This window comes from Numida meleagris, chromosome 7, assembly GCF_002078875.1.
Source record: "Numida meleagris isolate 19003 breed g44 Domestic line chromosome 7, NumMel1.0, whole genome shotgun sequence".
NCBI lineage: Eukaryota > Metazoa > Chordata > Aves > Galliformes > Numididae > Numida > Numida meleagris.
In genome coordinates this window covers 26,435,721-26,462,435 of record NC_034415.1, presented here as the reverse complement: position 1 = coordinate 26,462,435, position 26,715 = coordinate 26,435,721, and the positions used below count along the sequence as shown (strand labels likewise).

Below are 26,715 nucleotides of genomic sequence, written 5' to 3'. Positions count from 1 at the left end.
ATTTTAACCAGGATATTTTTTACACAGGTTAGTTGCTTGAAAAACAATTTCCAAATTAAGTGCAAGAATTAAAAACTGGAAAAAAATACCAAGTGATAGATTCTCCGAATTTCTGCCAGTTTTGCAATTACTAAGCATTCAGTTTGCACTTTCAAGTGTAATGCTTGTCAGATACACCAAACTGCAGCAATATGTAATGCTGGAGATCATTTTTGTTACTTCAGATATCTTAAGTGGCTCAAAAATCAGAAGCTCTTCAAACGTACTGGATCCAGATGCTTACATTTGGTTCCTTAACTCCAAGTATCTTGTCTGTATTTATACTACTCTGAAAAATAGCTAGTGCACTGTGCTCTGGACTGACTAGAATCCTGGGCCAGCAAGGCAGTCACTGGTGTGAGTCAGTGCAAGTCTGACAGACAGCACTAAGCGATTCCCAAGAACGCTAGTGCTAAATAAATGACACTACCAAGCAGGGAAACGAAAATCAATTTGTTAGTAGGAGGGGATCCAATAATCTTTTGTGGTTCTTACTGAGTCTTTTATTAAAATATTATAAAATAGCAAGCAAATAAAAGATCACTCTGCCTCTTTGCAGATGGAAAGAAAGGACTATACTGAATTTTACAAATTTTATAGTCCTGCAGTACTTTTCCATTCAGTTGAGTAATTTCATCTTATAGATTGTAATTTTTTTTTTTTTACTACGTTGACAGTGTATAATAAGCAGAAATAATTATTACTCATCAACAAAGAGATAAATATCTACTAGCATCCATGGAAAGCTTTGTCAGTGGGACAAGGATGAGTTGGTTTATACACATTAGTACGCAATACAATACACTCAGTGGACTGAGACAGGATCTAGTGAACAACATTTGGAAAAACTTCAATAATAACGAAGTGTTAACTAGTCTTTTAAGTTAACGTGAACTCCTGGAAATTCTGCTGCTCAAACAGGCATAAGTAGCACTAAATCCAATATATGACTTGCAGAAGGCTAATAGAGTGTATAGTTTCTGCCAAGACTTTAGCCTGTCACTAACGAGCAGACGTGAATTACTTTGAAACTTGAATGACAAAACCATCAAAAATGAATACTGTACATTTTAAGTAACAACTTTTAATTGTCAGGATTAAAACTGGTACTAGGAAGACATTAGCATGAAAAGGCTTTCACTTGACTATACACAAAATCTTTAATGTTTATAGTTACTCTCTTTTTAATTACTTTTATTAGATTTCATATTTGGCAACTGGATCTATCTTTGTGGTCAGCCCTGTTCCAAACAGGGGGTTCTACCAAATTACCTCCAAGAGATTCCTTCCAGCCTAAATCACTCTATGATTCTGCAACTCAGAATAAAAGATTGGTAAGAAATCAATTTTAGTTGCGATGCTCTTTGTAACACACAATCTTCTCACTAAAAATTGAAAAAAAAAGCTCCATCTCTATGAGACAAAGACTCAAAAAACCAAAGACACTGTGATACTGCCAACTGCTCAAGCGAATAGTTTTAAACATGTACAAAATTCCATTCATTTTAGTATGACTACTTAGAGTAATACACAGATACTGAAGGATACATCTTCACAGGTCTTCTGGTCTTCTTCAGAAACACAAATTACAGTCTTTCTTTGAAGAGATGAGGCTAGTAACAAAATCTCAGCACAGAAGTTTCTTTCCTTTAAAAAAGTTACATGCACATAGAGTCGTTAAAATTTAAGAGAAGCCATGGTGTAAATCACTAGATTTTTTTTTATTATTTAAACCGGCAGTTTGGAGAAAAATACCACTTTATAAGTACCCAATTGCTCAACTGCTTATCAGATTTTCACAGATAAACATTTCATGTCGGCATCTGAAAGAAAGATCCTATAATTATCTATGCCGTATTTGCTGCTTGTCTGCTTTGAAATCTTAATTATATGTGATAGAACTCATGGAGAAATGCAGAACACAATTCTTAGCCCCATCTTTACACACTCAAAACACTCAGTGATTTTAATAGGAATTTAGGTGAGGCAGGACCTCAGTACCCCCTAAGCAGACAGATAAATAATGAAACTCGAGAAACAAATAATAGCAAAAAGAAAGAAACAAGGAAACAAAAACCCTCAATTTTCAGCTGATTTGAAATAAAACGGAGACTCTGAGGTGGAAGAATGAGATTTGCTCCACAGACCAAACTGTAGAAAGTATTTGTGCTTGGCTTAGGAGAGAAGAATTCAACATGAAGAAAACATGAAGAAAAAAGATGATCAGAGGGCTGGAGCATCTCTCCTATGAAGAAAGGTTGAAGGAACTGGGCTTGTTTAGCTTGGAGAAGAGAAGGCTCCAGGGAAACCTCATTGTGGCCTTCCAATACTTGAAGGGAGCGTATAAACAGGAGGGGGAACGATTGTTTACGCCAGTGGATAGCGATAGGACAAGGGGGAATGGTTTTAAACTGAGACAGGAGATTTAGGTTAGATGTTAGGAGGAAGTTTTTCACACAGAGGGTGGTGATGCACTGGAACAGGTTGCCCAGGGAGGTTGTGGATGCTCCATCCCTGGAGGCACTCAAGGCCAGGCTGGATGTAGCTCTGGGCAGCCTGGTCTAGTGGTTGGCGACCCTGCTCACAGCAGGAGAGTTGAAACTAGGTGATCTTTGAGGTCCTTTTCAACACAGGCCATTCTATCATTCTATGAAAATAGGAAAAGTGGGCAACAACGAAGTCTAGGAAGAAAGGACACTAAGCGTCAGGAGACAGCCATGAAAGCATGTATTTCTTGGCACTGGGATACACATAGGCCTTGGGTTATACTAAGCGGTTTTCTTCCGCTATAGCTCATCTGCTCTCACGTGTGGAGCTGAATCTGTGAGGCTGCTGAAGGCAAGATCTGTACTCGTTCACCTTCCCTGCAAGAGGAAACGCTCTGAAACACACAGAGCCCCAGGGCCTGTATTAAGAGCCGGTCTCCTACTCTTACAACACACACGTTCCTCACCCTTTGATTTCTAAAGAACCTGTTTTTCACGTCACTTGCCCAGCGCACGATGTAACACGTGAGGCCCCGTCCCCCGAGCTCGAAGGACAGCCCCGGGGCTCTGTGACGCACTGACTGCCGACACAAAATGGCGGCGCCCGCCCTCAGCGAACCGCCCCGCGCCAGCGCTGCAGGTCGGGGGAGGGGCGGAGCGGCAGCGGAGGCATCGGGCTCGTCCCGTTTCTCGGTGCCCGCCCTCAGCCGCGGCCCAGCGTCGGCCCGACTCCTCCTCCTCCGCCTGCTGGCGAGGTGAGTAGGGGTGGCGGCTGAGGAGGTGTACCCTAGAGCAGGTGCCAAAAGCGTCTTGCCGTGATGGCGGACAGAACCGCTCCGGGCTCCTTAGCGTTACACGTCCCTCTTCGTCCCCCTCCTCACGTCAGCCTGTATCACGATAGTCGCGCCAGCACCCGAGCGCTGAGGGGTGGCAGCTCGGCGGCGCTGGGCCGCTCTCTGAGGGGAACCCACGGCTGGGAATGGCCGCCGCGCGCGGGGCGCGGGGGGCCCGCTGGGTCATGGCCCCTCAGGCAGCGCGGGGCTGCTCCACAGGGAGCGCCGCAGTCCGCCTGCTCTCGTTGTCGTTAAAGAGCGAGGAAAGAAAACCGTCGCTGTTTTGCTGTCGGTGATAAAATGGAAGTTACGCGTTTTGTTTTTGCAGCTGGCAGCAGGGTCGTGACTTCCATAACAGTAACTTTTTTTGTGTGTGGGCAAAGAAATACGTAGTATCTGTTCAGATGAAGGGAAGTCATGTTTCCCAATTTCCTGTTGGGGCGTTTCCTGTTTCTTAATACTTATTTCCCCGTCTTTTTTTTTTTTTTTTTTTCCCCCTTTGTTTCAGGCAAACCAACCAAAGAGGTTATGAGTATCATCTGTGGTTTAAAGCTTCTCAGAAGGAACTGTCTTTTCTTTCGCTTGGCTTTGGCCCAAACAAAAGACTGCAACAGAACCTGTCTTGGTCCAGGACAGAGATGTGTTTCAAACGTCCCTAATACAGAAGTATGGAAGAATGCAAACCACAGTTCCAGAAGGTTTTGCTTCCATTCTCCTCGGTTGCTGGGGGAGAAGATCACATCCCTCCAAATCAGTTCTGTAGGGCCGCTCCCAAATCATTTTTCTGCTGGGAACACTCGGATCATCAGGTCTATTCGCACATCGCCATCGCTTCAGGCCGCACCATTTCCTCTTTTCTGGATTATTGTTAAACCAGTTCAGAAGCTATTTGCTATCGTTGTTGGCAGGTAAAATATGATCTTGCTTTCTCTCTCTCTTAGAGTAAGGCCCTGTTGTGCAAAGGCATGCACATGTGTTGAATCTCTTTGTGAAGAATGGTAGGTGTATTTATTTGTAGTGTTTTCACTGTAGTAGTTTTGCAAAGGTTTGCAGGGCTGAAGCCTAGGCTAGGAGTTTGCTCAATAAGGAATTGTTTCTTATGTATCTTTTGCCCTTCTACTCCTCACCTACACATGGCAGAGGGAGATGGACCAAGACACTAAGAGGCATTTCCTCCTCTTCCTGTGAGAAGGGGCAAAGGGAGACAAGTAGGAGCCCAAGTAGAAAATAACCTTCCTTAAGCTCTCACAGGGTGAGAATGTAGGAGGGAATAGAGCAACAACAGACTCCAGCAACCTCCTTCTAGCTATGTCCTAAGTTGCCAGTGTTTGTGTCTTACAGGAGCATAAGAAAATGGTGGAAGGCACTTCCTCCTAGTAAACGGGAGCTCTTTAAAGAGAGTGTGAGGAAAAATAAATGGAAGATACTCCTGGGTGTCAGTAGCTTAGGAGTTTTATTTGTCGTGTTTTATTTTACTCACTTGGAAGAGACACCCATCACTGGACGTGCCAGACTGCTGGTGTTCGGAAAGGAGCATTTGAAACAACTGTCACAGATGGAATATTCTATGGTAAGATTCTAAAGAAAAATCAAGATACTCAGAAAGTCCTAATGCTTTATCTTTTAATGATGAGAAGGACAAACACGTTTAGCAGTGTTTAATTTTTAGGTAAAGACTATAGCTCTGTTCTCTGGCGCACTTCTTGACAATCAGATTCTCTTATATCCCTTAATAGGTGTGAAAATTACGTAGTACTTTGCTGCAGTTTGTGCTCAGAAGCCCTTAGAGCACCCCCAAGAGTTATCCTGTACTCATATCCATTTTTAAGAGTTCCTTTCCCATCAGCAAATCATTCAGGGATCATTTGCCTCCAAAAATGATGGTTAAAGAGCGCATTATAGGTCGGTAGCAAAAATTTATAGCAGTGTTATTGTACAGTAAATACAAAAATCCAGTAGAAAAGGGGAAAACATAGCTAATAGTTTTTTTTTTTAATCTATTCATTTTTCTTTAATTGCTTTCTTTTTGTTTGCCCATTGTTCTAACGTCTGTGACTTTGAGTTCTGTAACTTGCTATACTAGTGTCAGTGAAATCTGGCAATCCAGCCATATGCAGGTGTTACTCTATTCCTGTTTCATAGAGAATGTGAGATACCATAGGATGTATTCTGTTACATCTTTTGTATAAGTCTGTCCAACTTACAAGTTATGACAGAAATATAGAGGTATAGAGAAATTATAAATTCTAATGGGAATTCAGGATATAGAAGTCTTTGCTAATTTTTGATGCTAAGCTTAACTGTGTCTATGAGGAAATGCCAGATACAGGAGTAAGTTTATACTATCTTATTCTTAGCTTGTGTATCTGAAAGCATGATCTGTAATATGTCAGCTTGGGCTGTATGAAAGAAAAATGAATAAAAAAATAGCTACAATGGAATTGTACGTAGCCACTAAACTGATTTACCAAGTAGTCATTTACTGTGTGTTTGTTCTGCATGGCAATCAATCAAATCTTGTTTCAGTGGATGGAGAAGTACGAAAGCAAAATGTTGCCTGAGACAGATGCACGCTATCAGGTTGTGAAGAGAGTTGTTGGACATTTATCTGAGAGCAATAAGGACATCCCCCAGGTCTCAGCACTCACCTGGACTATCCATGTGGTAGATGAACCAGAAGTAAATGCTTTTGTGCTTCCAGTGAGTTGAACCTAAATACCAAAATTATTATCAATATTAAAACAGCATTTTATTTACATGTCTCCTACTTAATTTTCTTATTCGCAGAATGGTGAAGTGTTTGTTTTCACTGGATTGCTAAATGCAGTTTCTGATATTCATCAGCTGTCTTTCATTTTGGGACATGAAATAGCTCATGCTGTGCTGGAACACGCAGTAAGTATTTAAGAATTTTAGACGACGTTCATTATATTAAAATATTTCCTCTCACTACCAAGCAAAATTTCAGCGTGACTTTCTAATTAATGAAAAACTGAGTTTGAAAGAGTATTCAATAGAGTATATTCTTGTTGCTCACCTAGTACATAACTACCAGAAGTCCTGTCTGTAGTAGTTCAATGTCTGCCACTGTGGATTTTGTCTGGGTTTGCTTGGCTTTTTCATAGCTGGATGGATGGATTATGGCTCGCTCTTAAAAGTCATTTAGAACCAAGTCTGTAGATGTCTCTCCTCCTGTAATAGAGGTAAGGAGGCATCAGCAATTCAGTTTGTTGCTCCTAGACTTGTTCATACATGCATTCATGATTTTTTTGTCTGTGTGCAGTACTGTTCTTATAGTAGCACCAAGTTATGGGATGCAAAACTCGAGAACGTCTAGAGCTTGAATCTGCGTTTAGAGATAATTAATCTCACAACTTTAATTATTTTATATCCTTCGTGTGTTGAAATGAGTAGTTCTTTGCCATTTAAACATGAAGGAATGAAGTAACCATTTTGTTGTACTTTGTAGGTTCAACTGTGAAAAAAGAGCATGGTATAGAATTATGGTTCATGCTGTTCTGGATTGGGGTGATTTGATAAAAGGTGCTGTTTTGCCTCCAAAGTGATTTCAGTCTCTCTCTTTTAAAAAAAAAAAACCCTACATCCATTGTGCATACATCAGTTTGAGAAGCCGTAACGAGAAACTTTTAATCATACTTACCCTGATTAAGTTGCAAAAGGAATCTGGAAGCTGGTAAATGTGTTTTGAAAATCAGTGAAAATCCAGGAGAACTTCTTTACTGCAAATTGTGTGATCTGGGGTGATCAGCAATGTTCACATCGTAGTTGTTTGGGTTCGGTTGAGCCAAGTTAGACTTGTTAAACCTATTAGAAATAAAAACAGCTTACCTTGCAATGTGTCACTGACCTGACAGAAAGTGTGGCAGAATCTGTCTCATCAGTGCTCAGATCAATTTGTTGCACGTCAAACGGAGGTCTGAAAAATGGAAGAATTTCACCTTCTGAAACTGGGAGGACATAACAGGAAATATATATATATATATTTTTAAATGTATAAAGTAGATCTACTTGCTGTCCCCTAATAACATTTGTGTTTCTGTCTGAATGATGCCTATCTCATCCCAAGGTAATGTAAACAACAGTCTTCTAGGTCTTTTTATAGGTTTTCCCTTCAAACTGTTTCATGGGTTTTTTACTAAAGAACTGTGTCTACATGCAGCCATCATCTTATCCCAGGCTTTGAATCTTTCAGACTGGGAGACAGGCAACATATACACCTTGCAGGAACAAATATGTAGTTAGTGTGGATTCCAGACTGAAAGTACCTTGTATCCAGCTGTTCTGTTGGGGTGGTGGTGGTGGTGGGGTTTTTTTTCAGGTTTTTTTTTTTTTTTGTGTATGCACAGGAGTTTGTATTTGCCCTGTTCCTGTGCCTGCATAGAAGGAAACCTGGCTATTTTACAGCGCTTTCAAAGTAACTGTCTTCTGGAAAAAAAAAAAAAAAAAGGCAACAAATCTCTTGAACAGGAACAAATGAAAACTGGACCATTTTTTCTTTCAGATTGAGAAAGCCAGTCTGGTTCACCTCTTGGATTTCCTATCCCTCATCTTTCTCACGATGATTTGGGCCATCTGTCCTCACGATATATTGGCGGTTGTTGGCCAGCGGATCCAGAGCAAGTTGCAGGAGGTAAGAATGACTGTGGAATATTTCATACAGTTTACTTGAATACATCTGTTTCTGACATTGTTATCCTTCATGGAAGAGCACTGACAGTTTTGGGGGGCTAGTATCTCTAAATAGTACAAAAGGGGAAAAAAGCAAGAGGAGAAAGATTATAAACAAGAAGAAACATGCAGGATGTTTTTGGAGGAAATATGTTTTTAGAAATAAGCATCTGCTTTAGTTGATGTATACTCTCATTTGTCACTTTGAAAAACTGTAGATCTCCCTAAATGGTTGGATTTAGTTGCATGGGCCCTTAGCACTTGCTTGCCAATTAAGTTAAATGAAGGTCTTTTTGAAATGTGTCTCACGTTTAATAGATGCTGAAGTTTTTATCTTGAATTGTTGCTAAATTGTTTCTAAGCAAACTGAAATATATGGAAAGAGTATCATTAAATTCATTGCTAAAGGTTTTCAAGATAAGGAAGTTGAGACTCTAAATGTTCTTTTAAAGTAGAAACTATACTATAATAAAACGTAGTGAAATAAACTTTTCAGACAGCTTATCTCCAATAACGTAACATTCATGTTCTTTGGTGCTGTTTTTTTCCCTGCTGTCTAATTTACTGTCGTCTTCTGGACAGTTACTCATACAATTTTTTTCTTTATTAAGAAAAGAACAAACCACCCTTTTTTTTCTTAAAGGAGATTTTGCTTATAATATAAAACTGGAATCTGGAATGCAATGAAAGTGCTCTTTGGCTTCTTTGACTTCTCTTGATGATTTTCCTACTATTACACTCAGTTCTTCAAAAACTCAAACCTAACCAGTCTGTCTGGTAGTTCTTATGCTAATGGATAGAGATGTGGATTGTGAACTTAAATTACATCTAAAGAGCTTGGATATTTGTACAAGTAGCTAAGAAACCAATATGCTGATGATTGCTAGCCGCCATTTTGAAGAGCTGAATTTGGAAGAAGCAAAGTGTGAGCCAATCCTGAGACTGCTCATAACAGCAAATTTAATTTCCTGTGAGGTCTAGGGTTGCATTGCATTGGATTTCATTTCATTGGATTGCATTGCGTTGCATTCGATTGCATTTCACTTGGTTGTGTTGCATTCCATTATATTGCATTTGCATTAGGGTTGGGTTGTATTGCATTGGATCTTTACTCCTAGGTTACGCAGCTAATATTATTGTAGATTGGAGTTGTTGCCAGGGTAATTTGGGTTTAAGTCACAGTTCTGCCATAGTAGATCTGGTGCATGCAGGATACAGTCCAGTAGTGTCCTGGTTTAAAGCACTGGTCAGAATTACCTTAAATAAAATTAAACCTATCCACATGTACATCCACATGTGATACTGAATAAATAAGTGATTAATATTGGCAACGCTCTATCCCATATACAAAATATGCTGAATAGGAATTCTAGTTTGCTACTCACCCATGAGTACCATGTCTGTTTTTTTTTTTCCTTGTCACAAATAGGTTTCTCCTGAGCTTTGGTTTAGCAGCACTTTGAATTTATTAATTGTAAATCAGACAACTAGATCATAAGATTTTTAACAGCACCTAACCATCACTTAATAATCAAATCAGCACTTAATCATCACTTAGTCATTGATGAATCTAACACAGTGATTCAGTGACATTTGCTGCAATCGAAACAGCGACTTGGTGAAGTATTTGAGAATAGCAGGTTTCACACAAGACTTCTTCCAGAGAATAGGAGTTTCCTAAACTAGCTGGGCACCTTAAAGACTTTTCCATTTCGGTGAACTACTCACCCTCCCTTATCCCTGTGTGTGCAGCCAAGGATTTCTGAATCTCGAGAAGTCTGGCTTTTAGTGAAACACTCACTGTTCTCTTCGACCAGCAGATGTGGCAGATGATCTTTGATTTCCAGATGCAGTTAGGCAGTGCCTGATCATCCCAGCTCACTGTACTTGTAGCAAAGATGGGGACACAACGCTGACTTATCTTGAAATCATAGAATGGCATCATCAGATGTCATCCTTGTTTCCATGGTCTGCAGCATAGGTAATTCCTTAACCAGGGATTCACTAATGTTGTATTTATTTTTCAGAGTGTAACCATATTTTTGTGCACATTTTTAGGGATGCGGGTAACGAGTACCCTGCTGCTTAATTGTAAGCACAATTAAATCTGAGGGGTAGGAGTTAAAATAATGATCTTGTGATCATCTTCTTGCTGTCCAAAGTCTCTGTCTAGGTTACACATGCATTCAGATCACCAATCTCCTAGTTCTTCAACTTCTTACTTTAAATTGTCCTAAAGCTCCTGGAGAAGAAAAATCACAAGTGGTTGTAACTGAAGTAGAAAACTGCCTGCTTGTGCAAATCTCTGTTTCAGTTGGTGATTTGGGTAGTCATCTTGCCTATTTCCAGGCTCTGTTTCTCCCTTGGGGGGAATTATTAACAATTAACAAAAATGAAAAATAATTGTCTGGCTAACTGGGAAGTAGTCCATAAGGATTATGTGACACACTAGACAGGGACATCTTTGCCTCTGTAGACTTGGAGTACTTTTCAGGGCAGTATATATATATATATATGCAGTGTTCAAGGTGTGTAAGAAGGTGAGTGCTTAGAAAGTGACCTTCTCAATATTTCCTCTTTTAATATTTTCTAACAGAATATTTGGCTTGGGTAAATGTGTAGAGAATGAGCTCTGATTGACTATACATTTATTGTTGACCTGGTAAAGGAAAACTGCCTGTACTACCTAAGAAAGAGTTCCTGCTATCTTTATATACTCAAAAAGTTGCACCACTGCTTTTGGTGCTCTTCATATCTAACAGTTCTTTTTATTCCTGGAACGTGTAAGGAAGATCTGCTTCTTTGACTAAATAAAGAGTGGATGCAACCTTTTCTTCTTCATTAGAATGGCACATCCTTACTCTCCTGGTTTGTTTTTTTCCTAGTTGGCACATAGATCAGAATGCTTTGACTTGTTGCTTATCTCTGCAGGAGAAGGCTGTTTTTTGAATCCTAATTTGCCTTTACTATAACCTGATAAACTAGGACAGGGTAACCCAAATCTATGCAAGCCGGAAGATGTTGGGTTTTATGAATAAATACCAACGTGACCAAGCTACCACTGTCTTTTTGTGCCTGTTAATAAATTGTCATAACCTAGAAATAAGGAGAGTAGTTGGTTGTGTCTTTTCTTCCAGTCAAATTTCTCAAGGACAGTTTGCAACTTATGCTGAGGGATAATCGTGGCAAAGGAGAGAGGTCTGCATGAAAATGTTGGATTGCATTCATACAGTGGGCTTTTATTGTGATGTGCATTGCATGGTAAACCATAATTAAAAAGCCACTGGATATTTTTACGTACTGTTGCTACATCTAAAATTTTAATGTCAGTAAAGGCAAAGTGAGAAAATTCCATTTTGTGCCTAATCAGTTTATTTATTCTGACTCTGAGTCTTTCATGCAACCATGATCAGTAATATATTTCTGCTTATAATATCTGAAATCAACTCATTTAGAGTTGATGTTAACTCCTTGACCCCTGCAAAATGCAGTGACACTGGCTGATGAGAAGAGCCATGGAAGTATGTATAATCTGAGTTAATATCAACTGAAAATAGGAAAGCTGAATTATATATAATGTAATTAAAGATTATGTTAGGAAAAATTAATTAATACTGATCACGTGCAATGGAAACATGGTAGATGAACACCACTTGTTATGAGAAGGTTAGAAAAACAGCTATGACATTTCAGCTTTTATGCATTCAGAAACATGACACAGAGCTCCAGTGTGCTTTTTTTGCAGTTCATGTTTGATAGACCGTACAGCAGAACGTTGGAGGCTGAAGCTGATAAGGTGGGACTTCAGTTTGCAGCAAAGGTAACTACAACTGGTTTGTTTTATTACCAACTGAACGGACACTTTTCATTTTCCATTATAACCAGAGGGAGTTTCACACTTCATACCGAGGTAAACTGTGTGGTTGTTTGTTCTCCTCTTGGCACACTGTACAGAGGAGAAAGGCAAACAGTGAGTTTATGTAAATAGGTTATATTAAATGGTTTACTGAAATAGAAATTGTCCTTTGAACTTCTGCCTTTCACTTAGTTACCATCTCTTGCAAGAACTTCTGAGGAATGCTTTACTATGTTTTAGTGCAATTAAAAATATTCTGATCTATCAAATCTATTGTCATAACAGTACAGTAAAATTTCAGACATTGAAATTTCTGTGACTGCTGTTGGTTAAGGAAGTATATCAATATTTTTTGGATATTTAAAGTTTTAATCCAAATTCAGCCATGAAAATTTCCTTGCTAAAATAAGACAAATTTGCAAAGAAATGACTCTTTTTGTAATTCATTTTCCAGGTGCTTTTTTTTGTCCCCATGAGTTGTAATTCTAAATTAAACAGAGCAGTCAGTTCTAGCAAAGTGCAGTAGAGCTACGTAACTGTTGTGTTAGAGATCTACGAGAGCAGCACCATCTAGTGTTAATATTTCATATGGTTAATTTCCTTTCCTTATTAGTTATTAATGTTTGTTCAAGGCAGAATTTTTAAAATGAACTTCGATTCTGGGACTGAAACTTTGTTTAGAGTTGAAAGTCACCCAGGGAACTAAGACAATCCGTGGAAAACCAAAATTGCTGTGTGGGTAACTTGCTGCTTTCTGACAGCAATGATGTTATAGGAGTTTACCAGAAAGAAACAAGCCAAGAGCTTTCTCAGCACTTCCCTATTTCTGCAGTTACAGTTTTTGTAGTAATTGATAAGAAATAAAATTGAAAGGACAAAAAACCACTCATTTATTTTTGAGTGAGGGAGGAGTAATCTTCTTATCCTGTAAGTCGTCATCGTTTTCTCTTAAAGAAATGGAAACTAATGCAAGAAGCCTTTTTTCCTCTCTGCTTAAAGTTGAGTATAAAGGAGTTTGCTACAAATGCAGTTTTTATTGGTCCATGACTATCTATAGTTAAATATGGAGGGAGATAGGAGAGTTCTTGTTCTCTCCAGAATTGCTACTTTTGCCTGTTGTGAATTACAAAAAATCACTCTTTGTAAAGGGAATTTAATTGCATACAGAACAGCCTTTGCAGCTTGTTTTTGGAGGTAGTTACATATAAATTATTATCACTTCTTATTTTGGACTATAAATTTCTCCCTGTGTATTTTCTGAAATCGGTGGAAATGGATAACTAGTGCTTGTCTAGAAAGCATAGTGTGAAATTAGCAGCTGGGTGAGGATTAGTGGGGTATTTCAGAACAGTCTTTTGCCTGAGATAAACTATTCTAAATAGACATCGACTTTTGGAGTCTACGATTTCTCTTAAGATTCAATATCTGCGTTGTATAGCCTTAAAAACAGCGGCATAAACATTTTCTTTCTGCTTTCAGGCTTGTGTTGATGTAAGAGCAAGCAGTGTATTTTGGCAAATAATGGAATTAGCAGAAACCATTAAAGGAGAGCCCAAGTTGCCAGAATGGCTCTCCACGCACCCTTCTCACGAGAATAGAGCTGAGCACTTGGACCGGCTTATTCCAGAGGTGAGCAGAGCTGAAGGACGTGTACCTTTTCCTCTGAGGAAAGCTGCTAGAATTAGTCTGGTATTAATTGACAGGCTCATTTTTTAGCATCGTAGTTATCTTTCTCTTTACCCAAACAGAAATTTTCTATCATAAAAATCTCAACTTTCTTGATAATTTCCTTAAATGAATAAAAATCAGGGTAATACGGGTAAAATGTAATTCAGTCTAGTGATTTTTTCCTGCTTTCTAATCAAATTGTAATACTTCTGGTTTTTAATGACCTATAATATAGATGTGATAATGACACAGGTCGCATTAATTCTTTTTCCTTTTAAGCAAATTTGGAAGGCGGATTTTAAGCCGGTTTCCTAAACTGTCTCAGCACTGTCTTACCTCCTGTTACGTTGGTAGCTAGCCCAAGGATGTGAGAATGAGAACACTCCATCCTATCCTCTCTCTCCCACTGATGTGGAATTGGACACACCTTGCATAACAGTGCCTGAGAAGAATGTCAGATCCCCAGTAGATTTCTTAATGGCCCTAGTTATGATAGGTCTGTAGAATTTACAGTCATCTCATGTCTTTGTTCCATCACACTGGGGAGCAAACTTCACCCCACTCTAAGGAAATGGAGCTAATTCACACAATTGCCTCTCAGTCTGCAGTCTGTTCTGTAATTTCTTTCAGATTTCATCTCAAAGGATGGGCAAGTACATGGCTGCTTGGAGACTTTCTTAATTTGGTGTGTTACTCACTGGTAGCTTAAGCATAAATTCTGCTGTTAACCAAGTGCTAATTTTATATGTGAGAACAGTTCCAAGTTGAGTGATCTCAGTTTGTTTACTATTTATTTAAGCAGGTCTTCTTTCATTTTTTTACTACAGGAAAACAATATGGATATTTGGCCTAGAGTGTTTTTTTGTTGTTTGGTTTTGTTAGTGTGTATTTGTACACTTGGCAGCAGCGTTGTTGTTCAACAATCTAAATGGTAACTGGAAATTCTCCCTCATAACCAAGAAATTTCTTCTTCTTTCTTCCTCTTTTTTTTTTGTTTTCCCATTCCCAGCCACTTAATGCCTTTCTTAACTCCAAGCTGCAAGGACAGCTGAAGATTTATGGGTAGCGAGAGCACTAAAATGCTGAGGTGTTTACTGATATCAAAGGAGAAGAGATTTTCTTGAATCTTTTGATGAGAATGAATGCAGTAAATAATCTAAATGATGGCATAAATCAAAACGGAGATCAAGTGTAGGAGGCTGGAGAATGGCCAGACTGAATATTTCAAATTAACATACACAAATTCTATACTTAACAAAAATGGGTTGTGAGAATATTTTTGTGAATTCTGTGCCACTTAAGAGCAGCTGAACGGAGAATGATATACATTTGTGGAGCCTTCATTTTGGTTAGATGGAGCATAGAGGGTTTGAGAGGCTTTATTTTTATACAATTACTGACTGGCTTCTAAAGCGGTAATGAAATAAATTACTTCTTTTCCACACAAAGACTGAGTGAAGAAGTTATAGAAATGAACAATTGTGTAGTCCTAGCAGTTGTGTTATTATTTGTCTTATCCCTTGTAGTTAAGCAGGTGGAGCAACTTCTTGTCTGCTTATTACTGCTCTTCCTTGCAGGAGCAGTGGAGGCTAGGAAATCTTCCAAAAGATAGTTGAGAATGAGATGTTTCCATTTGGCTTTTGCCTTGAACCTTTTTTTGGAGTAGGATAATAAAAGCAGGGAAGAAGGCTTCCTGTTTTTAACAGAAGTTGACTGGGTAAGTGAGGCTGATACTGCAAAAGTGGAATAAAAATGAAAGAAAGTATGTGGAAGTATTGTTGGAGGCTTCTTGTCTGAAGCATTGACTCCCTGTTTCTTTGAAAGCTGCCTTCCTGAAGCTGGATTTCAGGCATTTAAAGGGAATTCCAGGGCTTTATTGTTCAATGTCAGTAGCTTTTTGTGTACCATATATTGATAGCCAGTAGGTGTTCAGAACCCAGGAGGAGAAGCTGGATATCTGAAAGGACCTCTTAAATCTCTCTGTGAAGAAACTACTACTTAGACTCAGCATCAGACCCATCATAAAATTTGAATCCTAAAAAAAAAATAAAAAAAAAATCAATCTGTTAGTTTTACATTTGTGTTTGGTTTTGAATATTCCTTCAGTTGAAACTGCCTTTCCTCTGAAGATGTGAGTGAAGCAGAGCAGTTTTTATTAAAGATACTGATATAGATATTGTGTTTTCTATACTGATGGCTTTGAGGCTGAAATGTTTTTTAGGACAATGTTATATGTATTCTTAGACCAGCTACCAGAGCAACCAGCTACCAGAGCTGAGGGAAATAGAGGCAAGTTTTTGGTCTTATCAGCCCATGCAGATGTTTCTCTACAGACTTCAAGCTCACAATAAACTGTGAATATATAAAATGAAAATTTTTTCTTCAGGTAATGAAATGGCTTGTCTCAATGAGGCAACTTAACAGTCTCAGGAAATGTAAATTAAAGCAGCAATATCACAAGGATTCTCTTTTCACGTAATTAAGAGACAGGGAGCAATCAAATGGGTTTTAAAGATCTTGCATCTGGATTTCTGAACAAGTTGCAAGCTACAGCCAAACTGAGGAACTAGTAAATAGACAACTATAAACAGCTGCAAAGTGGCTGTCTCCTGGAAAGGAAATCAAGAAAATTAAGAAGATTTATCAAGGTTGTAAGGGATTTCCCCCTCAGATAGGGAGCAATTTGGTTTGTATGCTAGGAGAAAAAAATATGCCAGCCAAATGACAACCCTCTTCAAAAGGAAACTGGGGTCTCTTAGATTTCCTACATGGAAAGTGGTGAAATACTCAGTGAAGGCTTATTTTCTTTTTTTTTTTTTTTTTCCTGAAAATAAAATGCATGATTTTGTAGTAGTGGGAAGGATGCTTATCATTGTCCTAGAGAGAAAAATCGTGAAATCATAGAGCCAGAGAGCAGCTAAAGGATCTTGTGGTTCATTGCTGAACCTTTTATTGTAATGTTCTCTGACTCACTGCAGTTTGTCTGCCCTTTTCCTGGTACACTGTCCAAATAGAACACTGTACATGAGCTGGAGCCTCAGCTATACTGAATAAAGCAGAAGGTTATCTACTAAGCCTCGCCTGTGACACAAAAATTCATCTTGACATGGCATTTGCTTTTTTGGCATCGTGTTGTTGGCTCACATGCCATTTTTGATTCGCTTTAACTCCTGTTTCTAACACGTTTTTAGTGGAAATACCACACTGAGATCATTTCAAGAGTCTTAGTAAGTTGGGACGTGTCATTTCTACTGCTTCTCTTTTGTTTGCCAGGGCAACTAACTTGCCAAAAGAAAGAAACTAAATTAATTTACTTTGGCAAGATTTGTTGTTATCAAATCCATATAGACTGTTTATCATTTATTCCTATTGTGTAGTTAGCAGAATGGGGAATAAAGTAAGTGTCTTCTGGAGTATTGAAGATGGATTTATTTTGTTTTCTTTTCAGAAAGAGGATGGCATATTTACCCCTTGCTAATGATTTGATGAATACCTCAGGCAGTTCTAGTACTACAGCATATTAAGTCCAATCACTGTAAAAAACCTGAAGCAAAACAAAAAATGAAAATTGCTGTCCTGTGTTTCTGTCGTCTCCGTAAATGTGTTAAATATTTTGTCAGTTTTTCTTTTCTGTGCCAAAAGAAGCAGTGGAAGATTTGCAGTATGAGCACTATGAACCTGTTGCTTTTCTTCTCCATCGAGTAAGAAATCTATCCATTCTTTTAATAAGTTTTGTAATGCTACTTCATTTATAGAGCCTGTTATCTTCTCTATGCCTGCTAATTGTAACTCATTTTGCAGCTCTACTTTTCTGGCTAATTTATTCCCCCACGTGCTATTGGTATTCTTTCACTTTTGTCAGAATTGCAAGATCAGAGCAGAATTCAGCCCCACTAAGGTAATCACCAGTAATACAAAGAGATTTTAAGTCTTAGCCAGGCTTGCAGACGAGAGATGATGTGAGTTTGGTGCTGAGAAAGCTGATGGACTATGAAGTAGGATGAACTCTGTAAGGGATCAAGGTGCAGTTAGCCTGGTTACCTGTGACAGTGGTGTAGGATTAGTACTAAGAGCTCAAAATAATTTTTTTTTCTTCTCCTGCAGTACATTGCAGGAGGTGACTTCAGTTGTATTGATATGAAAAACAGAATCACCTTTACTACTTACAGGCAGTAATTTTGATATTTTATTTGATATCTTCTGAAGCAGTAAGCATGCAAGTGGTCTTTATTCTGAACAGCAGTGTATCTTTCTTAATCTTGAAGAATAGAATTACAGTGCTCTTAATTCTCAGGTGCATCTGTGCACTCTCTACCTTGTCTCAGTTCTTTCTTTGTTGTTCAGAACTCTTGTCAGTGCATAATCAATGAAATATTTTCTTATTGTAATTGATATGCGTATGCTTTATTAAGAATGCTTTTCTTTCTCCTCTTGCCCAAACTGACAGAAAACAGTTTACTTGAGGATTTGAAGTTAAGAGTGCTTTTGAAAATACAGTTGGGCTGCTTTGTCTTTCAGAAAAAATGTGCTGCAAGCTCCTCGGCCAGTTATTGCTACGTTAGTGATGCTATATTGTTACTGGCACAAAACAAAATAGCCATCAGAATCAGGGAAAGAATACCTAAGTAAGGTTGAACGCTTCGTGGCACAAACATACATAAGAAGATTGCTTTCATTAGAATGTGTCCTCATAACTGTGTTTAACAGTAAGATGATGTGTCGCCGTAACTTTTCCTTCTCATAACTGTAGGCTTTTAATGGCATGTGGGTTGATGGTGTTGAATAGCTGCCTTCTTTCCCATTTGACAGCCTTATATATAGCAAGAAAACAGACTTCCACAGACTAAAAGTGTTAACTCTGAAGTATTGTTTTGAACCTTTGCTGCCATGACTTCGGTATTTTAGCTAAGTGAAACCGTGGAAATGAGCCAGGCACTGTACAGCAACATCAACAACAAAAACCCTAGAGGTTTACAATTGCTAAATTAGTTTAAAAGAAGATTATGCTGCCCTTTTCCAGGATACAGCCTAAATCTTTGTATTTCCATTTGCCTTAAATAATGCTGTCTGACATTAATGCAGTCTTGCAGAAGCTTATGTTCTGGAAGAGAACAAGAGGAAACTCTTGGTTTATCAAAAACGTCGAAATTAATTGGTCAGTGAGGCAGAATTTAATTGGTCAGCGGTATAGTTACACTTGGTGCCTGGGTGAACTATCACCCTGTAGGAAAAAAACAAATACTGAAAGCTTTATTTCTGGGTTTTGAAAGAGTAATTTAACAAGAGGAATATTTGCGTGCCTCATCCAGATTTATGCATCCAGTAATTTATATATTGCGTTTCAGCAAGACGCATTCTTGGAATGCATCTCATTTTCAAACCAGTTTTTGCCTTTATATTCTTTGTTTCTAGCCATTTAAATCAAACTCTTATTAGTTTGCTATACTAAGGGAGAAGTATGTTTTGTACCTCTTCATATAAAGAAATGTAAAAGCTCTGCTCCTCCATCTAATAATCTGCTGTAGTAAGCTATTCCCAGTGTTTCCTGTGAAAGAGTACCAAATTGTTACTAAATGATGCACAAATACTGACACACAGGTGGTGTCTCAACAGAATCTGATGTATATAAAGCAGATTTTCCACTGGTTTTTTTTTTTTCAGTTCATCATTAGAACTCCTATGTAAACTCTTAGTTTCTTCTTCCTCTTTAATCCATTCAGAATGAATGAATCAATACACGCTTTCTGATAACTGTCCATAGAAGTGTCAGGAGACATCTGGCTACGACTGGGGACAGATATGGCCATTACTTTTCAAAAATTGTATGGTTAAGAAGAGAAGTGGAATGAAATACATGTTTGAACTTTTTCCATGAAAGGACTAAAAATAAAGTTGTCAGTAGGTTATGCTGTTGATCGAGGCTAAGATAGGATGAACCTTGCATAAAAACTACTGTCCCACAGGTGATCACTGAGTAATGATAAGTAGCAGGCTAATTTTTTGCCTTGGTGTTTTATTTGTAAATCTTAAATAGTTCTTTGCTGAAACACAGAATGCTCTAAAATTCTACATGTAATGATGTTCTTCTATATGATATACAGAAGCTTGCATTACTTGGTTGGTTGATATGGCTGTTGTAGGAGAATCCGTGGATGCTGGAAGGTTTGTGTACAGCCTATTGGAAAGCACTGCATCAGAGTGGTTTGTTTGGTACCCACTGTCATCTTTAAAACGAGAAGTCCATTCAAACAGACAGCTTAAATAAGTTCAGCTTCATTAGAATGAACGCCAACTTAAGCATCTTTTAAAACAGCTATCTTTATACTGCTTTATAGCAATTCTGCACGATTCCTCTGAGAGATGATTCATCCACTGATTGTCATTACCTTTCTCATATTGCCTCTAAGGCAAAATGATCCGTGGGCCAGAACACAGAGCTGGAGGGAATGTGGCTGCACTAATGGATTTTGATTCTCTGGGAAATCCTTCAAATCCTTTGTGCCTTTACTTTCTAATCGGTAAAATGGAAGCTGTATTACTTTCATTATTTAGCAAGCAGGAGTAATTAGAGTTTGGTCTCGGAGTGCTTCTTTTAATCCAGATACATTCCTACATTCTAGAGACGTTCTTTTCTGAGAACACATGGCAGAAGTATTCAAATGCTTCTTGAAGATGAGATTGCTTTTTGTAACTGGACCTTTCCTATACTGATCAACCATCTTGGATCTCTCTGTCCAACAGTTAAATGTCCATTATATTATTGGAGACTTTTCCCTCTTTTTCTTTTTTCTTTTTTTTTTTTTTAAGGCAGATACCTATATATGTAATTACTTCAATCATGGAACATATCTAATGAAGTATGCAGTCATTTCAATTTACATATGAATATAAATTAGAAAGTAAAAATGACTGATGTGCACAAATATCACGCAAAATACTTCGACAACTTTGTGCTTATTTATGACGCACCATCTAGAGCATCCATTCCTTGGGAGACATTTTTCATTCTTTTTTTTTTTCCCCGCATTGTTTTACAATATTAAAAGATACATTTCTTCCCAGGAAATCTTGATTTCTGTTGAAAAGTAACAATTCTGACTCAATTTTATACTTGCTAAGCTTTATATGAAAATGCAGACTTTGCTGGAAAGCCAAATCTCTGACTGAAACCTTTCTTTAGTTTATCTTATTTAAATGAGCTTCATTTGTTTTCCTATGTATTCACAGGCTCTTAAAATAAGAGAGCGCTGCAATTGCCCATCTCTTTCTGGACCTGACCCTCGCCTCGTTTTCAAACTTAACAGGCAGCACCTCCTGGAGTCACGTCAAGCTCAAGAAACACAAAATTCTACAAATCAAGATCTCTCAAAAACAAAACTGGATTTTCCTCACACTTAAAAAAAACAGAAGACATGCCAGTAACTTTTGCAGTTAAACCTACAAACTGATTATGATCATTTTTCCATTTTATGAAGCGTGCGGTCCCTGAAGGTCTATCTTTTAGGGCGCATTTGTCTTTGAACCGTAAAGATGATCTAGCTGCTCATATTCTATGTTTCTTTTATGTGATCTCTCACTCAAAGCAATAAAGGAGCCATGCCCACACAAGAAGCATCGTTTTGGAGCAGAAAGTTTCTTATTCATCAAGGGTTACTAAAATAAATCACTTCTCAGGGGAAAGATAATCTCATACAATCCAGTTGCACAGTATAATTTTCAGCTTTATCAGACTCACCTTGATCAGAGGACAGATGAGCCAGAAGTGTCCCTAAAGCAGAGGAAAATGTGTAATTTTCATCACTTAAGTTGTCTGGTTTATCTTGCTTTAATTTGCGTTAGATCTGTTCGGCTTCATTTGAGAAATAATGATGAGAGCTTACTGCCTGTTCCACATATAGGATGTTTAAAAATGTTAAGCTGAGATGCAGTAATAGCCTATGGGCTAGATACACCTCCACTTTAATTAGGTGGATTTACTGCTGGGATTTTGTTTCTTTCTAAGGTGTACTAGGATATGGATTAATTCAACATTTTTCTTCAAAGCAAACCTGAATGGGTTGCAAAAATTTCAATTTAAAAATGAAGTGAAATAATTTTCAAGGAGGTCTTTCTTCTAAAATACTACGTATAAGATCTGCAGTTTGTAGCCCCTAGAATGCTTTGCAAGGATGATTGTGTTATCATTTAAATTATCAGGGTGCCTCACCAGAGGCCAGTTTTACTGCCACTATACTTGACCTGGATATATCACTTTGTACAGAAGTGATAGCTTATGTGGAATTATGTTAGGTAGTAGACAAATACAACAAGGCTTCTTGACTACACAGCTTTAGCAGTTGTACCTTCTCCTAGAAGGTGACTACTCCTCAGGAGCCAGCATCTGATGCTGGGCATCTAAAAAATGAAAGAAGAAAAATGCAAAAAACCACAACTACGCAACAAGAAGAAAAGCCTCCAGCCTCTGCTGAAGCCGCACCTTGTATATTGTGGTGATTGATGTGCACAATATAGGTAAAGTTCTACCTTTTGTGATGGACTACCCTGTGTAGCCTGCATGTTAATGTTTATTTGCAACTGTTTGAGTTATCCTTGCTTTGCAGTTGATTAAAATGTCAAATGTCCTCTTATGGGAAGATGCAGAAAGAAGCAGCAGAGAGTGAAAACAAAAAATGGAAAATCCCTTTCCTTTATCCCTTCACACATATTTGCTGTTGTTGTTTTGATTCATTTTGTTTTGAACGAAAACTCAGTCTCATTTATGGCAGGGTTTTACGTGGAGGGAACATTCACAATGTTTTACAGGGTATTGCATTTTGAAATATTCTTTTCTTATATATGGCAGGGGCCAACTTTGTCGTGTTTCTCGAATTTGATCAGAACACAATTTTTTTTAAAAGGAAGCAATCTATTCATTGCTGTCTGTGAATATGGTTGGATGAAATGTTGTGAAACAAGTAATTTCTTTCCTGATATCAGCTGATGACTCAGAGTCCTTTGAGAAATGCCAGCAGCTGCCTAGCACATCTCTATTCAGAGGTAAGATGATACATCTGTAATGTTGACTGCTGATGATTGTAGGCCTGATGATATAGGTCTAGATTGGCAGCATATTGCTTACAAGCTGTTGTAAAATCTTTGCCCAATCCTACTGGCAAGAGACGGAAGGTCCAGCCTGGCCATTATTCATCCATCCATTTTTATTCTTAGTGACAGGAGTTTTTGTAACAGACGTTTGGTGATGTGTTAAAGCATTTGGACGTTGTCACCTGAAGGTAAACAGAAAAATACAGCATTTAGATTTCCCTGTGGACCTTACAGTTTATACTGCAACACCAAGACCCCAGTGCTACTGCCTCTCTCTCGCTCCTGTGTCAAACCTTGTTTTGTTATCCAGGGCTCCTGGATGACATCCAACTTGATGTTTATGTCCATTTGCACTAAGGAGAGCATAGAAGAGTTTTTATAGCGTTCAAGATGAAGCAAGAAACTACACGAGTTTCATATTTCTACTGTCTGTTTTAAGTGGCTGAAATACATATGAAATTTTAAAGCTCACCAAGGGAGATTTTAAAAAATTTGTATGTAAATGGTCTTGTAGCCATGATTGTGGTGATGGGAGAGAGAAGTTTTTGAGAGAGACTAACAGTGGGCTTGTTCGTTTTTTGCAATGATAGTGGTGTCTCTCTTCTTCCTTGCCTTACTTTCACTTGTCCATGTGAAAACACACACACAAACACAGAGTGGAGCGACTACATTAAAGTACTAAAGTCCTACTGTTCAGAATGGGAAGTTGAAAATTTCAGGTTTTTCCTTTACATATTGAATTACTTGTAATATTTTTCACTTGTGATTTTGGACGAGTTTCTTCTTCCTGATTCTCTTTTCAAATGATATGCCTTCTGCTCATTCACCTCCTGGTAGGTACTTTTTTCTTGTACTCTTATTAAATAATGTATGTTGCATCTGCCTACATTGTTTAGGTATTTTCTTTTTTCTTCCTTGAGCAGATAAAACTTAATCTAAATGTTGCATTCCAAAAGTTTGAGAAGTTGTCGTAAAAGTTGCACTTTTAAAATAGGGGATCACGTAATGCCTTTAAGTTGTTATGAAGATCGTTTCAGAACATATACCTTAGGAAATATGGTGGTTGCCAGAGTCTGATAATCTGTAGAAATTTGACATTGCATTTGTGTAACTTGGTGTGTAACAGGAAAACTAGGCCTAGGAATGTATTTTAAGGAATGCACTTCTTGAAGGATGCATATCATACAAGAGGGACAACAGTAGCTAACGTGACAGAAGATTATATGGATCAGTAAAAATGTATCAACACTTCGACTGTCATTACTGCATTCTGTACTTTGCTAGCTTCCTGTGGAAAGATAAAGTATATAGTACAAAGTGTACTGAATTTTTTAGTGCACTGACTGTAGTGGGAGCGTTGAGAGATGATGGGCTGGGGATGTACATACAAGACAGTCCTGTAATAAGAATGGCTCCTTATAGCTTTTGGATTGTCATATTTACTTTATTAGTATTCTAATTTGAAATACACAAGTGCCAGAAAAGCAAACAGCTGTTAGATGCTCTTTGTTCTTGAATTCTGTTTGTAGTCATTAAAAAGAGAACAATCTTGCAAGCTTTACACTTTTTCCATATGCTACGTAGGCTGCCTCCGTGTTGTTTTTTTCACCGTGGTGGTGGTGGTATCTCAGTACTTCTGGTTGACAAAGTATTTCCAGTGTAGTAGTCTGTTAGCTATTTGGCTGCCATTAAAATTCTCTCTTCTGAAATTCCTTCTTAGTTTTTTTTCCAGATCTTGAGAGCTTTTCAGGGGGCAGGATCATGACAAAACATGGTTGGTAATAGAGGTAGCAGAAGAAGATGATTCTGTTGCCAGTAACACTGTGGCTTCTTTAGAATTCTAATCCATATTTTGTAGCGTGGCTTAGTAGCCCTCTGTAAGGACTAATATTTATAACTTGCATTTCTAGATCCCTTGAAGCACCTCATAAATGCTATTTAAATTTTTCATAATACCTGCATCACTGAACTTTCCAGCGCTTTCATTGAGGATACCGAGGCTCTCTAAGGTTATGGTGGTAGGAAAGTTAGAACTGTGATTCTGAATCATTCCTTAGCTTACTGTAGCATATCTCATAATATTTTTGTGTCCAAAGCCAATTTACTTAAAGCCAAGTAAACTGGTAGGCTTTGGAAGGAAGATAGTTATGTTTATGAAGTTTGTCATCTTTCACTTCGTATCTGCAGAAGTTGGATGGACCTTTTAGGCATACTTAGCTAAGATTATTTGTTCTTGATGTAGTTACTTCTTAACTTCCTTCTCTTATGTGTGAATGGGTTATTGTTTGTTTACTGCCCATCATCACTAAGAAGCTGTTGCCTAAATCTTTTGACAGAGTGGCTATTTAATTTTAAAATAGGTGAGAATTTCAAATTCATGATTCCTCCAAAAGATAAAGGTTTGCTGAATGTCTGCTGTCGCATCACCTGTTAAGATAGCTACATAAAAGTTGGCTATAATTCTTCCTTCCCCTGTCTTTTTCTTGTGCTGCATACACCTCTGCTAGAAGAAGCATGGGCTGCTAAGAGAGGAATGTGTCAGCAGAGTCAGACTCTAGGGTCAAGTAAAAGAGAGGGATTAGAATGTTCTGCCTGCATTAAGCTTGTTGATATGGTTGGTGACTGCTGGCAGATCTGTAAAGAGAACTGAATGTCTCTGTCTCCCTCCTTGCCACCTAGTTTTTTTGCAGGCATCCACTAAATGTATTACCTGACCTCATGGAGCCTAAGGTTCCGTGCCAGATACGGGCCAAGCATACTATTTCTGGCTACCTTGTTCTGGTAAAGGCTGCTATTCTTGGTATGAGCCAGGGGCTCTTACACTGATTCATGAATGGATACAGAGAACTGTTATCTCTAGCACATAAATTCATTATAACTATTAAACTGGGCTGAAATTGAACCTGTTGACCTGGAAGTGAATGGCTCCATAACATTTCATTAATCCTTTGAGATGTTTAATTCCTGCTAATTTGATATTTCAGATACGATCTTCTCTACAGATATAATGGCTTAATTAGTATACATTACATGATGTCTCTTCACAGTACAGCGTGTTCAGTATTTATCCACTAGGAAAGTAATTCAGTAGAGCTCAATTATAATACATTGACTACAGCATAACTGTTGAAAAGGAAATGCACAATATTCATTATATTTTAAGCATAGATATTTTTCAAGCAATCTTTTATAATTTGTTGATATCCATCACCTACTAAAAATGGTGTTTCTAACACCTACTAAAAATGGTGTTTCTAAATCTTTTGTGACATTCTACAGTATATTTCAATTAAAAATGTGATTCTGACAATACTGGATTAATTAGCAAATCATAATCAATGTACGGTGAGACAACAGCTGATAGAAACCTGACGTGTAACTTGGTCACCTGTATAATGACTTTAGTGCACTCTCTCTTTTTGTTGGAGATGAGTATTCTTTTTTTTTGTTTTATGGTTGTCTTCTCCATTTTAATTTGATAAAAACTCTACCAGCAGACAGCACTTTTGGGTGATAGATCGCAAAATCCACACTAAACACATTTATTTTGTAGAATTCAGCTTGCCAGTCTTTTAGCTGAAGACAACTGTTTCAGAACACACAACTACAGACAGTCTGGAGCAGCAGTTCCAGTTCAAACTGCACACAAATAAATGATAAGAGGTGGTAGTTTTCTACTTCATGAGTGGTGTCATGGTCAAGGCCCTCCTGTTTCCCTTAGGCTCTTATGCTGAACTTTTCTGCACGATCCTATGTAGAAAACTCACCCGAAGCCACAAAAGTAGGGCTAGTGCAAGTCAGTGTGAAAAAAAGAGTGTAAGGTGGTACATACATCAGTAACAGAAGTTGCTGAAAATTCTAAATGTTATGAACTTATAGGAAGCTCCAAATTTCTAGTGCAGATTTCCTTACAGACTCTTCATATTGTCCAAGAGCACTCAATCTTTTCAAGTCATTTAGGTTAACCAGAGGGCCACAGAGAATGAAAACCTCTGCTGGAAAATTGGTAGTTTTCTCTCTTTCCTTCCTTCCTTCCTCTTTCCTTCCTTCCTTCCTTCCT

At 38.1% G+C, this 26,715-nt stretch overlaps 1 protein-coding gene and 1 long non-coding RNA gene across 4 annotated transcripts in view; one reads left to right on the top strand and one right to left on the bottom strand.

Moving 5' to 3' along the window:
• Positions 2,744-3,088, bottom strand: LOC110402818. The gene is made up of 2 exons (XR_002441326.1): positions 3,012-3,088; positions 2,744-2,920 (listed from the first exon to the last, which is right to left on the bottom strand). It is a non-coding gene; the product is annotated as an uncharacterized LOC110402818 (long non-coding RNA).
• OMA1 (OMA1 zinc metallopeptidase) overlaps positions 3,107-26,715 on the top strand; it is a 53,467-nt gene continuing 29,858 nt past the window's right edge. The window contains exons 1-9 of one of the 3 annotated variants that reach the window (XM_021405313.1): positions 3,107-3,280; positions 3,867-4,266; positions 4,700-4,928; positions 5,885-6,058; positions 6,146-6,253; positions 7,881-8,009; positions 11,793-11,867; positions 13,383-13,532; positions 20,799-21,182. In XM_021405313.1, the coding sequence (XP_021260988.1) occupies positions 3,887-4,266; positions 4,700-4,928; positions 5,885-6,058; positions 6,146-6,253; positions 7,881-8,009; positions 11,793-11,867; positions 13,383-13,532; positions 20,799-20,969 (1,416 nt within the window). In that variant the 5' untranslated portion in view covers positions 3,107-3,280; positions 3,867-3,886 and the 3' untranslated portion in view covers positions 20,970-21,182. The other 2 variants (XM_021405311.1, XM_021405312.1) reach the window with 2 other exon arrangements.